At 35.7% G+C, this 19,110-nt stretch overlaps 1 protein-coding gene across 1 annotated transcript; it reads left to right on the top strand.

Moving 5' to 3' along the window:
• Positions 1-9,147: 9,147 nt before the first annotated feature.
• On the top strand, positions 9,148-12,111 carry LOC126885180 (uncharacterized). Its single transcript, XM_050651614.1, has one exon. The coding sequence runs from the start codon at positions 9,920-9,922 to the stop codon at positions 12,053-12,055; it is 2,136 nt and encodes a 711-aa protein (XP_050507571.1). The 5' UTR covers positions 9,148-9,919; the 3' UTR covers positions 12,056-12,111.
• Positions 12,112-19,110: the final 6,999 nt, after the last annotated feature.

The following is a 19,110-nucleotide window of genomic DNA, read 5'->3' as shown; positions in this document are numbered from 1 at the left end:
TTTTTATATCCATTTTTAGTCCATATTCTTCACAGAAACTGTTTGTTTCGTTTAGTAGTAATTGGAGTTGTTCAGCAGAGCTGGCCATAATCACGGTGTCATCTGCATAATATCTTTTATATTGTTAACAGTTACTCTACGTTAATTATTATTCCTTCACTTTGAGATAGTAACGCTTCTTCAAAAATGGCTTCACTATATACATTAAAGGGTAATGGAGACATAATACATCCCTGCGTAACACCTCTCCTGATTTTAATGTCTGGACTGGGTTCGTTACATATTACATTTTGTGCTCCTTGATTTCAGTAAAAGTTTGTTCTTATTCGTAAGTCCCTTTTGTCTGTGTTTTTTATCTTTCGAATTTGGACTAGTTTTTCATGTCTTACTTTGTCAAATGCCTTTTCAAATTCAACGTAGCAAACATGCACATCCACATCCATATCCATGCATCTTTGAGCTATCACATTAAAAGCAAATAACGCCTCTCTGGTTCCTAGTCCGTTTCTGAACCCAAACTGCCTATCATCAGCTATTCCTTCTTCCAGTTTTTTATTAATACGACTATGTATTATTTTCAAGAATAATAATTTCAGATTAAGATTAAACAGGCAATAGGAAAAACGACTGCCTGCAGAAAATAAGAGTAGATAATAAACCGATCGGGGTTATTAAAAGCCCTTACAAGAACACTATTGACTATGCGATCAGCAGAAGACGGAAAATAGACATAAACATAATTGATAACACCAAAAAAAACAAGTAAATCAATGCAATTATCTGGAAGTCCTGATAGAAGCAGCTTCGCAGAACTTACTGTTATTGTTATTAGCAGGTTCTATTGTGCCTAGAGACAAGAGCCTTGTGCAGACCGTACCTAAATAAAAGGTCGATCGGGCGATCTGTTGGCGGACAGCTTATATATTTATAGCATGCATATGGAGAATATATCTGCTATATAGCATATAGCATATCTCATTCCGAGAACTTGTAACATAATAGTTAACGGATGATGTATAATCCAGCCAATTATTGGCTGCAACACGTTCAGTGTAAAATCGACGGTGTCCATAGAGAGAAAAAACGACTTCCTCTTTTTCTTCTTCTCTTATATTCCCATGATCTTTAATGTAGTATCTGCTTATTTCATCTCTCAACGTCAGTAAGTGTGGTATTAATAGTAGGGGAGGAAAGTATGATAAATGTGCAGTCACTCGAGCGCTTTGGGGACCTATTGGGTTGTGAAGAGTAGGTTCTAAAACCAAAAAAAGTTAACTAAAGTTTTCCATTTTAGTGGGGACTTTCCATTTTTAGTTTAATTTTCCATTTCCAACAATCGTTTTTTCCGATTATAGCGCCATTTATCCATAATTCGAAAAAATGTTTCAAAAAAAAGTTACTTATTTTTACGTAAGGAATCCGAATCAGCAATAAAAAATGGGAGCTCCTATTTAAAATTTTAAAGTAACCGCCCACCCCACATCCGTGGGGGATCGTGTTTGGTGCCATTCGATAGATTTTTCAAACATATTGAATAAGTGTATTTTTCAGTTTTTCGATCTGATGTTCATTTCGCGAAATTTTGCGGCATTCGCATTTAAAACTTGAAATTTACCCCCCATCCCTCTTCGTGGGGAGTCGTGTTTGGTATCATTCGATAGATTTTTGACAAATATTGAGCACGTATTTTTTAGTTTTTAGATATATCGTTCATTTCGCGAAATATTCGCTTTTTTCTTGTGAAACTTTGTGACTCACCCATTTCTTTACGCCTCGCCCAAATCGTCAGATTTTTGAAATATACACTGTTTTGCATGTACATACTTAACTTACCTTATCTTAATCTGACGATTTCGAGCTTTTCTAAGGATAGATTTTTTTTCGGTCCCCCTTAACGAACTCCCCTGTGTTTAGAGCCAATATATGGTAGAGGTACATCTACAGGGTACAAGGTTTCTCCCCATATGATAATCTGATTCGCTCGAGTTACTGCAAAAATCCCCGCTTGGGCTCCCCTACCATAAGTGTGTACAAACTTGACGTAAATAGATATCGATAAAATAATTAAATTATTATTTTTATTATCTGCAACTATTGAAATTTACTACAATAATTTCTACCATTTAGTTATTTTTTTCGTTATTGGAACCCCTGTAGTCTACGCCCGAGGTATCAGACCTTTAAAAAACTGCGTGTCATGGCGCAGTATGACTTTTGTTTCTTTTATTCTATAACAAAGTATGTGGATCCTGTGTCTGTGTTTAGCCACCTTTAATTTTTGATACGCATTTCCCCGTTTTGATCTCTAATTGATCAAGCGGAAGCGTACATGTCGGTATTGAAACCGATTACCGACATAATGAATGAATGAATTATTCGTCACACTATATTCGTCAAATATAAAAGAAGTCGACACTACTCTTATTGTCAATATATATTTTTGTATTACTTTTCTCTATTTTGCTTCCCGTTTAGAATAAAAATTATGCACTGGGAAATATTTGATCTGGCACCCCAACAAAAAAAGATTAAAGTCAAATCCAGGCTGTTGAGATAAGATTTTTGTTAAGTTTTAGAGGATTTTTCCTCAGTACGGAACTAATAATTTACCAAAAATGAATAACCATTTTCAATTTCGTTGCAACATGAAACTACAGCCGCATCATTATTCCAGTTCAATCAGAGAGTGTAGCAAGCACCTCTAGTCTCTCATCAGGAGGCACATATATGCTGCTCTCTCTGACCCAACTAGGGCAAACCCCGGCGACGAACTAGGGATTGCAACGAACGAAATGGCAGGGATGCCTTAGCGGCAACTGCTAGCAAAAAACTAAGTGTTCAATCTAGTAGCACATAGAACAACATCCAAAAATGTTATTCTACATCCTACCAGACTGAAAACAATAGGAACCTTCTCTGATAACACCTCTGAGGCTTCTATAATTTGCAAACCATAACGGATGCTGAGACTAAGGAAGATGAGGGAATTTTACATTTATAATTAACGTCCCATCTGCTCAGCGCGGTAAAGTTCCAACGAGAATGGTTCCCTTCGTACTCCAATCAGAGTAAACATGTAAATCAAAAATGAATAACCATTTTCAATTTCGTTGCAACACGAAACTAAAGCCGTATCATTATTCCAGTTCAATCAGAGAGTGCAGCAAACACCTCTACCGGTTTCGAAACTTATTAGTCTCTCATCAGGAGGCACATATGCTGCTCTCTCTGACCCAACTAGGACAAACCCCGGCGTTCAGTCACGGATTGCAACGAACGAAATGGCAGGGAAGCCCTAGCGACAACTGCTAGCAAAAAACTAAAAACTAAGTTTTCAATCTAATAGCACATAAAACAACATCCAAAAATGTTATTTTACATCCTACCAGACTGAAAACAGTGGGAACCTTCTCTGGTAACACCTCCGAGGCTTCTACAATTTGCAAGCCATAACGGATGCTGAGACTAAGGAAGATGAGGGAATTTTACAATTTATAATTCACGTCCTATCTGCTCAGCGCGGTAAAGTTCCAACGAGAAAAAAATCCCTTTTTTAAATAATTTACCATTCAGTCATAAGACCTTTAATAATATATGCACGTGTCATATGAACGATAAAAAAATAAAATTATAACTGATTGAGAGTCACAGAAAGAAGAATTATTAGAGGACCCGTTAAGGATAACACCAAACTGCAATACAGAGTAAGAAATAAACTAGAATTGGAAGAATTATATAATAAACCAGATATAGTAAAAATAATAAATGCAGGAAGATTAAGATGGGCAGACCATATCAAGGAACAAAATCTAATCAACGTGTCATAAAAGTAATTTGGGAGGGGAACCCAAAAGGAAAGATACCACTATGGAGACCAAGGATCCGGTGGAGAGATAATATTCTATCAGATTTACGCGCTCTAAATATTGAAAAACGAGAGGAACATGGATGATGGATCATTGCAATTGGAGAGAGATTGATAAGTCAACGAAGAACCATCCCGGGTTGTAGTACATAGACGGAAGAAGTTAGATGATATTCCAGTCGAGGGCTGAACGAATAACAAGTGAACAGATTAGACAAGAGTTGAATATACACATTCGCTCTTAATGAGAAACTTACAGAATATTGAAAAACTGGAAAATGAATGACACCCGGTTTCCGACACTGTAGGGAAATGTAGGAAACATTTTCTTTCCTCTGATTTTATATCTGAATTCACATAACTTATGCTCCGAACGAATTCGCTTTATAACATGCTCGCTGATAACATGTTTTGGGAAACAGTAGATTGCCTACATGTCAATAGGACACTAACGGACTATAACTAGTTGCTTGAAAATATACTTCACTCTATTGTTTGATTGCATTTCATCGCAAAATAATACTTTATGGGTATTTTAATTTTTATAGCAATGCCCCTATGGGAGCTGTTATCAAACTGATTTGTGTAATAGATTGTGGATTTGGCATATTATAATAGCTTTTTGTTGTGACTTCCATATATGGGTAAAATGTTAATGGTGTGAGTTATGATAAACGCTTTTATTTTGCCAGCTTGTTGTGCCGGTCCATTAGCATTTCACAACGCTATATTTAAAAGTTTATTCATTTTATTAATTCAGTGACGATTGCGGTTACTAAGTTTAACCATTGATTAAAAACTACTACAGAGTCGTTTTTAGTCGATGGCTTAACATGGCATAACAATTTGCTCTGATATGGTTTTCATAATATTTTTCAATTCTGCTGTGTCATTTGAGAAATTATTTGTATTTGTAATGTACGAGTATGTATTTGCATTGTATTTGTATATAATATGTGCAGACTTGCGAATACATAATATCACGCTGAACTCGCCTTGCCTGTGGTCCAGATTGTGTATACATTAGGTTCAAGTGAAGGGTAGCTTTCCTTTATGTGCTCTAATAATGATAACGACAAAATAAATCCCCTATTGCGTTAAAGCTACCAAAAAAAAATGTAGGTAAGTGCCAGATAGTAGCAGAGTAGTCTTTGTTGTAAAGGTATCAAGTTGTTAATCTAGCTCGAATAGGTACAGACTTTAGTATTATAATTCTGCTCTAATCACAATGTTTATCTAGCACATTTCTAATACGGATTTCGCTAAGAATGTCCCTTTTTGAATAGTTTGGGGTGGTATATTTTATTGAATTTCTTGCCTATCGGGAGGATGCGACGAAGTAGGGTGCGCATCTTACTAAACTCACTGGAAGTATTTAATTTCCCTTAACGGAAGGGTTAAATTCCGTAAGTGTTTTATCTATCAAACGTATGGCTACGAATGACATGTTGAAAACAGGACAAAAAATAGACTAACATTAAGTGCATTAACTTTTTATGGTAGATGTCTATGCCATAAGGTATACACATCTACAGCGTAATATTACAGCTGAAAAGCTTAGTTCGTCATTTTTGTTAATAATTATTTAAATTCATACATTTTTACCCGATGGTATTTGGAATTTTGTTATGAATTTAAAAATAAATCACAGTTTGAAATAAAGTTCTTAAGGCCCATCCTTGAATAATGTAACTGTAAAATATCTCTATTTAAAAAATTTCTTTCAATACAAAACAAAATTTAGTCATGAAGTAATACTCTTTACGTCAATCTGATGTTTCCTCAACCCCAGTTCAAAAATTCTATTATACAATACACCCCTGGAGTGAAAGGTTCGGACCTACACAATGAAAGGATTAACGTGATTATGATTGTAAATTTTTAAATAAAAACTTTAAAAAATGATGTATAGCGATATATTTTGAGATCATTCATCCTACTTTAGTATTTGCATATAGGTATATAAGTGTGTATTTATCGTACTGTAAAAATCCATACGCTAAATAAATAAACAAAAACAAAATAAAAAAGAAATAAGATTGTTTCAATAGTATTAGGGAAATACTTTGTATACTGTATTGATAAGTGATATACGTGTATAGTTTGAGCAATCGATTTTATCACCCTTTTTGTGTATGGGAATGATAACACTCTCTCTACAGGAGGTTGTCAAATGCTCTTTTTTCCAAATTTGGCAAATCAGCTCTTGAAAGGCATGTACCAAAATGTCTTCTCAATTTTTCAAACATTTTGAATATAGTGTCGGTTCTTGGCTTTGTGATTTTTAAATTTATGGATTGCTCTAGAGACTGTAGGTTCTTTCACTATGGGTTCTGCCGTAGAATACACACATTCCTTTCAGGTGACATGCACCCAAAATTATGTCTATGATTATAATTAATAAAATGAATTTCAAATCTCTTCCTACATGACTACTGAGTGAACTGAGTAGGTTAGCAATTATGTTGCCAGTCCCAAACCGGATAAAGAGAGGAGAGGCAAGTAATTACCTTGAAAAAAAAAGCAAGGTTCAGCTGACTTCGGTTGATAGTATATGTAAGAGCCACTGTCTACGGTTACAGATGAAGAATATGTCAATATCCAAAAAACAGATAAATACAAATAGGTCACAATGGTTAGAGGAGCAGATGAACATATTCAAAAATAAAGGTGGAATGAACTCTTCATGGATGACAATAATTAGTCTAGGGGAATAAAACTGTGAGGATAAATTACATGGCCCTTCAGGTTAGGGGTTGAGGAGAACCGGTGATCCACCACTCAAAAAAATTAATAGTACTTACTAATAAGCCCAAACCAAGGGACGGAACAAGGTACCGAATAAATAGAATAAATCGGCAATGAAAACGGATAATGAATTTAGAAGCATGGAATATACAGAATTGCAACATTAGCAGAAGAACAATAAGGTTTTAGGTCGGGAAGATCAAGAACAGATGCTATATTTATAATGAGGAAAGTTCAAAAGAAATCATTAGAATACAACAAACCGGATATTTATGTTTCGTTTAATAAGCCATTTAACACGGTAAAATTAAAGGGCGTTATCCATTTGTTATACTGAATAGAGGTACTTCTAGGAATAATTAAAACGATCGAAAACATCAACCAGAACAACACAATAAAAGTAAAAGTAGAAGATGAACTAACTGGCCCAATTGAAGCTGGCAATCGGATAAGACAGGCGGATTCACTGAGTCCTTTATTATTCAACCTGATCATGGATGAAATATTAATAAAAAGTAAGAACTAAAAAAGGATACCAAGTGGGAGAAAACCAACATAAGATAATGTGATATGCAGACGATACGGATGCAGATTTACAACGTATGCTGCATCTATTTAATATAACCACCAAAAAATTTAACATGTTAATTTCCAAAAAAAAAAAAAGAAAAATGCGTGGTTATATCAAACGGAATCCAGATGTAAATTAGAGCTGAAGAGTCAGATAATAGAACAAGTGGGAGATAAAGTGAATGGAGTAAATAGTGCCGCAGGCTGCCTGAATGACTCAATGTGGAGAAATAAAAATTACGGAAAAGAAATGAAAGGCAGAATTTACAAAACAGTCGTCAGACCAGTAATGACATATGCGGCAGAAGCACACCTAAGACAGAGAAGACATAAAGATTGCTCAAAACAGAGGAGATGAAAACCCTTCGAAAAATCGATGGTAAGAAACTATGGGACAGAGCTAGAAGTATAGATATACGGCGGAGATGTAAGGTGGAGAACATTAAAAACTGGGTAAGAAGCACAAGAGTAGAATAGAATGACTACGTAAGCCACATAGCAACAAATAGAGTAGTAAGGACGGCGAGAGATGCTTCCCCAATAGGAAGACGATCAGTAGGATGACCACGAAAACGATGGAACCACAACTTACTGGAGGCACATGAAAAAACAGACAGTCATGTTTATACAAAAAGAAGAAGAAGAAGACAAGCACAAGAGTAGAATGGAATGACTACATAAGCCACATAGCAACAAATAGAGTAGTAAGGACGGCGAGAGATGGTTCCCCAATAGGAAGACGATCAGTAGGATGATCACGAAAACGATGGAACCACAACTTACTGGAGGCACATTAAAAAACAGACAGTCATGTTTATACAAAAAAAGAAGAAGACAAGCAAGAATATACAGTGAGTCAATAACAAACATGGACTGGGAGTAAAAGACATGGAAAATCTAAAATTGAATATATAGTTCTCACGGAAACAAAAAAATGGTAAAAAGGTGCAAGCAGAGGAGTTTCAATTCTTATAAAAAAAATTTATATAACTTGAAAATTATATAAAAATTGAAAAAAATGGGGGGTTTATTTGGCTAATAATGAATTTATGCGTTACTTTATGGACGCACATACCTAATTATATTTATATGATAAGAATTTGAGTAGTATCACGATCAGTAAGATCGATAAAATAAAATGATATAACATAGAATTATGTGTAATGTTTCTGTAGATGGTGTTTTCAAATAAAAATTATAATAAAAATCTTGGAATTTTATCAAAAGTCTAAATAAGCTTTATCTATTTACAAGATAGGTACCCCCTACTGAGAGGGTCTCTGTACCTGTCGACTTGCGGACTGCTCGATATCGACAACAAGGATAGCCTGTGATCACTGAGCGAGATAAATTTTAGCAGAACTTTGAGATTTTTTAAAAAGTTTAAACAAAATAGGTGCTTTGTGTTACACTTTATGTTAAAAACAAAAACAAATTCGGAAAGTGGGAAAAATTCTCTAGTGACGTATTTGTATTTAAATTTTTTTACGTTAATTTTAAACAAAAAAAAATAAAAAACACACATTGTTTAAACAATTTAATAATTTAATAACAAATAGAGCACTAGAACTTTTTAATTCCTTTCATATAAAAAAAGAATTATTTCAATATATGCCATAGTTTTAGCGTTATTTTATTTAAACTTTTACATTGAAATTTAGATATGCCCAGAATCGCGAGGAACGGCCTTAACGGCTAAAGCCAATAATAATTACTTATAAAGATTTAGGTCTCGACTGCTTTCTATGTATATTTATACAAAAATAAAAACCGCTAAACGCCGTAAAAATGAGTGTCGCATACAATATTCCAGCTACAAATAAAAAGAGCTGATATGAACATTACGTGGCGCGAAAATGTATTTTCATTTTGATGGAAAATAAAATTCTAATTTTTTTTTTTTGAAATATGTTTCCATAATATTTGCTAAATTTGAAGTAAAACGCGCCACACAAGCGCACAGTGGGCCGAAAAATTCAAAAAGCGGCCATAAATCGATTTCGATGAAAGTATTAGTCTGGCTTTCAGAATTTGTAGGTACTCCGAGAAATAGATAAATAATGTTTTCCTAGAATTTGAAGCAGGTAGAAGGCATATTGCGGCAGCCATCGGTTCTCAAAACCAGACTTTTGTGTTAGGATCATTTCTTTGCGAACATTCATTTAGTGTACTACTAAATGTCAACTAGTGAATGTGTGTTATAAAGTGTCTGACTCAAGTGGTTAATTGTACAGAAAACTTTCTCAAGGTATGTATTTTCATGTTATATAAATACTTATGAATCAAAGTTAAATTAGTATACATATAGATATAATTACTATGTAGTCGATTTTATTGAAAATTTTATATTATACTTTAAAATTATGTTGAGATATAACATATTTTCCGATCCGATCCGGCTTTGAAAAAATATTAAAAAAATAGCTTGATCATTCCCTAATAACATACTAAAATTTGATAGGCGCCTTCAAGCGCCTTTTTGAGATATTTTGGTTTTGCTTATCGATATGCATGAACCATATCCAACGAATGTATTCTGTAACCATAACAGCACATTTTATTTTGTTATTTAAAATGTAACACCTAGTAATTTCTATTTTCTTGTTGCGTTACTTTATTTACCTTGATAGAGAATATAGTTAAGTTTGTTCGTAATGGTGGTTGTAAGTCTTATTTCATTTGCGTCTTCAAAAAATTTTTTTTATGTAATGTTTTTCTATATTTTTCACAGTGAAAATGGTCACCAGAAGGCAACTGTTTGACGTTTTGTATGAAAAGGATAAGTTACAACGTTCCAGTCGCACAGAATATCTGTTCAAGTATTTGGTGAGACACTACAAAATTGAAAATGATGCAGACGCCATGTTAAAAATGAGGATTTTCACTTCAAAGTTTTGCAACGTCGTTTATGCAAAGCTTGATCAATGTGGGAGAAAAACGGATAGATTTGTGAAAAATAATACAGCGTGGTTAAGTGTATGTGTATTTGAAGAAACTGGATTAGAAATTGATCCGAATGCTGAGCCACAACCAGGAACTTCATCTGGAGGTAGGCGTGGTCGTCCAAGCAAAGAATTTTCTGCGAGTAGTGTAAGATCAAAACGTCGAAAGACTTCAAAGCTGTCATCGACGTTCGAAACCGAGGAGCTTACTTTAGCTGCAAGGAGAAAACTAAAGACTGAAGGAAAAGACGATGCCGCAAAACTTGTCTCTGAAGCACTTTTGACTCCGACTCGAGCCGGTAAAATTAGGACAGCTTGGCAGAAAGCTCAGAAGTCAAAAAAAATAATTCCACTCACACCAGATGAAGCGCTATCAGTAATGATTGAATCAAAAGATACCAAACATTCATATCTTGTTCACAGACGAATAGCAAAAGAACATTTTGCTGATATATATCCGTCTTATCACAAGCTTCGAGAAGCAAAATTACGCTGCTATCCCCGAAAAGAAGGACAAACTGTAAGTGAGTCATGTGCAGAAATATTATTACAGGACCTCTTAGATCATACAGTTAAACGGATAGTAGAATTGCAAAAACCAGTTCTTCGTTCATTATCAACTGAACTTCTAAAGAATTTGAAACTGTTGCTGAAATGGGGATGCGATGGAAGCACCGGTCATTCACAATACAAGCAACTTTTCTCCGATAATAGTTTTGGTGATGGCGATTTATTTCTTACATCCATAGTGCCATTACAGTTATATGCGGAGCAACCTGGACAAGATAAAATTATTGTGTGGCAAAATCCCCGTCCATCGTCAACTCGATTTTGTAGACCTATACGCTTTCAGTTTAAGAAAGAAACGAAAGAGCTGACGGTACAGGAGACATCATATATAGAAAATCAAATTTCAGAACTTCAACCCACTATTGGTATGCTGGATAGTGAAGAAATTGCAGTTTCTCATGTTTGTGTGATGACGATGATAGACGGCAAAGTGTGTAATGCAATAACGGAAACAGCTTCTTCACAAACATGTTATATATGTAAAGCAACCCCCAAACAAATGAATGACATCGAAAAACTATTAAAGAGGGAAGTTGTCCAAGAAAATTTGAAATTTGGATTGTCAACTCTACATGCCTGGATCAGGTTTTTCGAATGTTTGCTGCACATTTCCTATAGATTAGAAGTTAAAGTTTGGCAAATTCGAGGAAGTAACAACAGAGCAGTTTTTGAAAACAAGAAACGTACCATACAACAAATTTTCAGAGACAGAACAGGTTTGCTTGTGGATATACCTAAGAGTGGAGGTAGTGGAACTACTAATGACGGCAACACAGCTCGACGATTTTTTGCTGACCCCTCACTGTCTAGTGAAATTACTGGCATAGATAAAGATGTCATTATGCGATTTGGTATTATATTACGCACCTTATCTTGTGGCTATGCAATCGATGTGCGAGCTTTTGAAGAGTATTGTTTGGAAACCGCAAAACTGTATGTCGCTAAATATTCATGGTATTATATGCCTTCTAGCGTGCATAAAATATTACTCCATGGAGCCATAGTAATCAAGGAGGCTATTCTGCCTATCGGTCAATTGTCAGAAGAAGCCCAAGAATCAAGAAATAAGGATCTCAAAAGTTTTAGGGAGAAACATACACGAAAAATTTCGAGAATATCAGGAAATCAAGATTTGTTAAACAGGCTCCTTATAACTTCAGATCCAGTAATTTCATCTTTGCGGCAGTACCCACTCCGAAAAAGTTCAAACATATCTTCTGAAGTTGTATCCTTGTTGAAGGCGCCCTCGTTAGAATCAATGGAAGCAGATTCTCTTAGAGCTCTACAACTTAATATGGAAAGCCGCCAAGTTTCTTCATCCGACGAGGAAGACGACAGCGCGAGCGACGTAGATTTTTAGTGGTAAGCATACTATTGTATTTACAAGGGCGGATCTAAGGGGGCCCAGGGGCCCATACCCCCTTGGGATTCACATTTTGAACTGATTATAAAGTTAAAAATTAAATTTTAGTATTTAAGTATATCAAAGTAAGTTATAAGTATAATCTTTTAAGCACTAATATATTAGATTTTAAATAGACTTTATTTCATGCCATTTTTACCCCCTCCCTTGCTAGATTTTTCTATCGCTATGCCCCCCCTTGAGACTTTTCTGGATCCGCCCTTGTTTATTTATTTAGAAGCTAATAAACTTGTTACAGAGCGGAATTTTTATTTTTATACCTATTACCAAACATATTTTGATAAATTTCTCTAAGTTTTTTCGAATTTGTACCTAAATAATTTATAATCTTACTATACTTAGTAACAAGTAACGTATTTTACGGTAATTCATTTTATTTTGTTAATATTTTTTAACCATATAAACAATTAATTGCATAAAGATCGAAAAGTCTACTCAATGTAATTATTAACCTTATGGCCCCCCTAAAAGTTACGCCTGGGTAGTTTAATTTTTTTTATTATTTTTTCCTTTAAAAGACTACAATTTTAAAGCCCTTCAGCCCATTTTCAGATTTTTGACCGCTTTTTGCATTTTCTGGCCCACTGTGAAGCGCCACAAAAGAGTTACTTTGTTACAATTTGCATTTTGAAACTCTTTTGTGGCGCGTTTTACTCGAAATTCAGCAAATATTATGGAAAAATCTTTCAAAATAAAAATATAATTTTATTTTCCATCAAAATGAAAATACATTTTCGCGCCACGTAATATTCATAGCTCTTTTGTAGCTGGAATATTGTATGCGCCGATCATTTTTACGGCGTTTAGCGGTTTTTGATTCTTGTATCAGAAACTTGTGATAGGACAATCCGAGTTCATATTCCAGCCATCCTAATACTTTTTTTTTCAATATGATTCTTTGTGTCCATCGAATGTACACTAGATTTTTTCTATTCGAAATAGAAAAAAAAATATTGGGATGGCCGGCAAATGAATTCGGATTGACCGATCAAATTTAGCGTCGTAACCACTACAACTATATAAACCATTTCGGCGATAATGATTTAATGGATTATACTTTTGGAGCTCGATAACTTCTTAACGGCTTATCCGATTTTAATCACTAAACATGAGTTTGAAACGTATTGACAAGTAGTATCTGATGCATCCAAGGTCAAATATGACGGTACTACAGAAACTGAAGGTATTACAGGAATAATTGAGCTTGACAAATCGTTTTTCCCATAGGAAATAGATTAGATCATATTTATGAATCCTAAAACTTAAAAATTCGTTACAAACGCTCAATTACGGGCGCAATTCGTAGGTTGAAATTTTGAGTAATTGTCAAAAAACCAAAATTTTAGTTTTTCAGTTTTTTGACTAAACTGACCGATAAAGCGCTGGTTTCCTCGAAAGCAGGGCCGACAAACTGCGACCATAACACTGCGATGAATGACGTCATAAAAACTGTACCATGCAAAATAATAGCGGTGGTTTCCAAGGATGCGTTGGAAGCCACCGCTTGCTGAGTTTGCACATTCCATTGGCGCAGTGAAGAACCTTGAATTTTTCACCGTAATCTGACGTAATTCATCGCAGTGCTACGGTCGCAGTTTGTCGGTGCCGCTTTCGAGGAAACCAGCGCTTTAGGCATCATTTGAAAGCTTAACTCAACGCTATTGATTCGGTGTATTTGCGGTTTTCCTGTCTCTCCTTGAACCTAAGATATATACTCCCAAAAAATATGCCGTTTTGTACCTACCCAGTCCTATAGCTGGCTTATGGGTGGTCAAGAGTCACAAACTACACCGGTTCTAAATCGGCCCTGATCCCCTCTTGAACCACAGAAAAAAAATCAAATCGGTGTAACTTTTCCACACACATACATACATACATAGACATACCCACAAACATTTCCCCCTTTTTAAATAGAAATTGAGTCATATTTCTGAGCTCGGTAACTTTTGAATGGTATAACCGATTTTCAAAATTAGACATGCGTTGGAAAGGTAATGATCAGTACCTACTATCAGAAGCCGCAAAGGTTTAACTTAACTTTTCGAAATTTTTGGAAGTTTTGGGAACGAGAACGAAAAACAGATCCTAAATGGGAAGAGCCGTAAAATCCACACGCTTGGACCAAAATGGATGGTTGATATATCGATGGGCGAGTCTTGTCCGAAAGTTTAGGATGAGATTTCAGTCAGATTTAGAGAATCTAAAATTTCGTGTATATAGTGTCGCATGTAGGGGGTTGTGCGCCACTGGCGAGAACTGCTGTTCTCTGGGAAAAAAGCAAGTTTCCTACCCTCGAAATCTGGACTTATTAAATTACATCTGTTACGTCGTTATATTTTACAATATTTAAGTTTTTAAATTAGATAATTTATCTGAGAATTAAAGACTGCATAACTAATAAATAGTCCCTTTACTACTGGCCAAGATACTGCCAAATACATAGTCGAATTATCATGAATCGATAATTTGTGGATATCGATTCAAATAATTTTTCATGATCACTATGCGGGATCAGCTTCTTTAATTACATTCGTTATAAGTTTCTATCTTAGGTCATACCAATAGAAATCCCCTTTACGTGCATATCCTGCCTAAGTGTCTTACAACATTGTTTGATATATCTCTCCTATTCCTCCGAGGAACTTACATAAGCAACACAAATGGGGTTTCCATTTAAGATCTTAAAGTTGCCCCCACCCCAACCCCCGATGGTGGAGTGGGGGATCATGTTTGGTAACAATCAATATAGTCGAGGCATTGAAGCACAAAAACTGTCGATTTTTAGCGCAGTAAGACGGATTTTAATGCAGTTTGGTGCGTTGGATTCGTGAGAATGTCAGGAAATTTTGTGAACTAATGTAATGAATGAGAAATATTAAATTGCATTTGTGCATAAGAAAAATGCATTTTTCTTACTCGGGGTTTTTGGGGTCGCTGAAAACGAATATGAGGTCGGCTAGAGTATGCAAACTACCTGGTGCCTGCAGCGGGTGTAATAAACGTCTTCCTCTAGAGTATTGTGGTAATTTATCATATAATTGGCTTAAACTTATTACTCGGGAGTTTTTGGGGTCGCTGAAAATGAATATGAGGTCGGCGAGAGTGTGCAAACTACCTGGTGGCTGCAGCGGGTGTAATAAACGTCTTCCTCTGGACTATTATGGTAATTTGTTAAATAATTGGCCCAAACTTGTTACTCGGGGGGTCTTTGGGTCACTGAAAATAAATATCGCAACGACTAAATTCTAATTTTATATCATTTAAAGCAGTTTGAATTAAGGCGCAAGTGGATGATGTAGTTTTGCCTTAAGAGAAAATTACTAGATACAGAATGTACTTAATGGCTATTGCCAAAAATAAAAAGATTGTCATTGGAAAAATTCTTTCATCTGTTGATGCATTTACCCAGCATTTAAAAAGGGTGTATTTACAAACACAAATTTGGCTGCATGGAGAGGAGAGTAACATAAACCCAACCTATTAGGGATGGGAATTACAAAATAATGTAATAATTCCAGTTAGAATGACTCAGCCACCTGGTCCTCCAAACATTTTAATTATATTCTGTAGTTGTAGATAATATTCTGTAGTTGTAAGTCAGACTGCGGCAACTCATGCGGGTGCAGGAAGCATGGGTTAGTTTGTAATTTAGCCTGCAAAAATTGTGCAGGCTCTGATTGCACAAATATTGCATTGGACTCGAGGAGGAAGGCAATAATGAAGAAGAAGATGACAATAATGAAGAAAATGAATTTTAAAGATAAATTATGATAAATTTTGTATAATGAACTTTTTTAATCATAAATATATTAAAATAATAAAAATTTATGTTTATTTATAATTAAAGTACCGCCCTTTTCGATCACTATAGTTACATCGAAGAAAATAGATTACCCAAAAACCTCCGAGTAACGAGTTTAAACTAATTATATGACAAATTACCAAAATTACTCCAGAGGAAGACGTTTATTACACCCGCTGCAGGCACCAGGTAGTTTGCACACTCTCGCCGACCTTATATTCATTTTCAGCGACCCCAAAAACCCCCGAGTTACAAGGTTGGGCCAATTATTTAACAAATTACCATAATACTCCAGAGGAAGACGTTAATTACACCCGCTGCAGGCACCAGGTACTTTGCACACTCTCGCCGACCTTATATTCATTTTCAGCGACCCCAAAAACCCCCCGAGTTACAAGTTTGGGCCAGTTATTTAACAAATTACCATAATACGCCAGAGGAAGACGTTTATTACACCCGCTGCAGGAACCAGGTACTTTGCACACTCTCGCCGACCTTATATTCATTTTCAGCGACCCCAAAAACCCCCCGAGTTACAAGTTTGGGCCAATTATTTAACAAATTACCATAATACGCCAGAGGAAGACGTTTATTACACCCGCTGCAGGCACCAGGTACTTTGCACACTCTCGCCGACCTTATATTCATTTTCAGCGACCCCAAAAACCCCCGAGTTACAATTTTGGGCCAATTATTTAACAAATTACCATAATACTCCAGAGGAAGACGTTTATTACACCCGCTGCAGGCACCAGGTACTTTGCAGACTCTCGCCGACCTCATATTCATTTTCAGCGACCCCAAAAACCCCCGAGTTACAATTTTGAGCCAATTATTTAACAAATTACCATAATACTCCAGAAGAAGACGTTTATTACACCCGCTGCAGGCACCAGGTAGTTTGCACACTCTCGCCGACCTCATATTCATTTTCAGCGACCCCAAAAACCCCCGAGTTACAATTTTGGGCCAATTATTTAACAAATTACCATAATACTCCAGAGGAAGACGTGTATTACACCCGCTGCAGGCACCAGGTAGTTTTCACACTCTCGCCGACCTCATATTCGTTTTCAGCGACCCCAAAAACCCCCGACCCCGAGTAAGAAAATTGAGTCAATTTTTCCCACTATTTACCGAATTGCATTTTTGAAATGCATTTTTCTTATGCATAAATGCAATTTGAGATTTCTTATTCATTACATTAGTTCACAAAATTTCCTGACATTCTCACGAATCCAACGCACCAATCCGCATTAAAATCCGTCTTATATATATATATAGTTTAGCTCTCCAGGCCTAGAAGGCCCATGGCTTGGTTTACTATTCCTTTCCAATCTCTCCTATTTGCTGCTTTATTTTTCCAATTTGTGATTTTCAGTTCTTCTATGTCTTTTTCAACATCTTTCTTCCATCTGGTTTTCGGTCTACCTTTCTTCTTCTTTCCTCCTATTCCTCCCGTTAGTATTTTTTTGGGAAGTCTCGTGTTTGGCATCCTTTGGATATGTCCCAACCATCTCAGTCTTTGTGATTTTACGATCCCTACTATGTTTGGTTCACCATACATCCTCTCCAATTCCACATTTGGTCTTCTTATCCACATTCCATTCCATATCTTTCCGCCAAATATTTTTCTTAGGACTTTTCTTTCCCATACTTTAAGCATGACTTGCTCGGATTTGTTCATCGTCCATGTTTCACTGGCATACAAGACTATAGGTCTTATCACTGTCTTGTATATTCTTATCTTAGCCCCTCTAGATATGTTCTTATTTCTCAATAAGTTGTTTAGAGCAAAGATACAACGATTACCAGCCATAATTCTCGCTTGGATTTCTTCTTTTATATTTGGTCTCCTAGTGAATGTCGCTCCTAGATATTGGAATCTCTCTACTTCCTCGAATTTATATATTTTTGCCTCTGTGTTTATTGTCAGGTATTGTCCTTGTGTGTATTCTCGTTTTGTCCATTCCATATATTTAGTCTTTTCTTCGTTTATGTATATCCCTTTCTTTCTTCCTATCGCCTCTAGTCTTTTTAGTATTTCTTGTAATTCTTGTTTGCTTCTGGCTATCATTACTATGTCATCAGCGAATGCCAAGCATTGGTGTTTTCGTTGGTATACAAGTCCTGTCCTGTTAATTTCGGCTTCTCTGATGACTATTTCAAGAAGGATACTAAACAACAGTGATGACAGTGGGTCTCCTTGTCGTACCCCTTCACCGACCCTAAACTTATCTGTTTCCTTTCCATTTATTTTAACCCTGTTCTCTGTTTCTCTGAGTGTAACTTTTACCATCTTTATTAATTTTTTACTAATTCCAATTTCACATAGTGCTTTGTATATTTCTTTTCGCTTAACTCTGTCAAAAGCTTGTTTAAAGTCAATGAATAGGGCCATTGTAGATTTTCCGTATTCGTAGCTTTCCGCTTGTATCTCACGCAGCAGGAAAATTTGATCCACCGTGCTGCGTCCTCTTCTGAATCCACATTGATATTCTCCTATGTCATTATCTATCTTTTGTGTTATCTTGTCTTTTATATGTACTGCAAGTATTTTATATGCAACGTTTAGTAGGGCTACTCCCCTGTAATTATGGCATAAACTTTTGTCGCCTTTTTTGTGAATTGGACACAGTGTGGCTTCAGTCCATTCTTTTGGTATGTGTTCTTGTTCCCAAATTTCTTTTATCAGCTTTTCCAAATGCTTAATTAGTACTGGTCCTCCATATTTAAACATTTCAGCTGTTATTTCATCCTTACCTGGGCTCTTGTTTTTCTTTAGTTTTTCTATTATTTCTTTTATTTCTTTTTCATTAGGCGGTCTTTCCTGCATTTCTTCTTGATCAATATTTTCATTCGGTCCTTCTTCTTCTTCTTCTGCATATTCTGTTGTGGGAATTTCATTTAGGAGCTCTTCGAAGTATTCTCTCCATCTGCTCAGTATTTCTTCGTCGCTTACTAAATTCCTTCCATTTTTGCTTTTGTAGTGTACAGGTTTTCTTTGGAACCCCTTTTTCTCATTTTTTACTCCTTGATATTCTGTTCCTGACTTCTCCATTTTTATAGTTTTCTTCTATGCATTTCAATTTATCTTCGTTGTACTTTCTTTTCTTTACTCTTATGATTCTTTTAGTTCGTTTTCTTTGTTCGTTGTATTGTATCTCCATCTCTGGTGTTTTCACTTGCA

This window comes from Diabrotica virgifera, chromosome 5 (genome assembly GCF_917563875.1).
Source record: "Diabrotica virgifera virgifera chromosome 5, PGI_DIABVI_V3a".
Lineage (NCBI taxonomy): Eukaryota > Metazoa > Arthropoda > Insecta > Coleoptera > Chrysomelidae > Diabrotica > Diabrotica virgifera.
This window is presented reverse-complemented; position numbering and strand designations above follow the sequence as displayed.

Coding starts and splice junctions, on each gene's coding strand:
- LOC126885180 (XM_050651614.1), top strand. CDS start 9,920: ATGGTCACCAGAAGGCAACTGTTTGACGTTTTGTATGAAAAGGATAAG.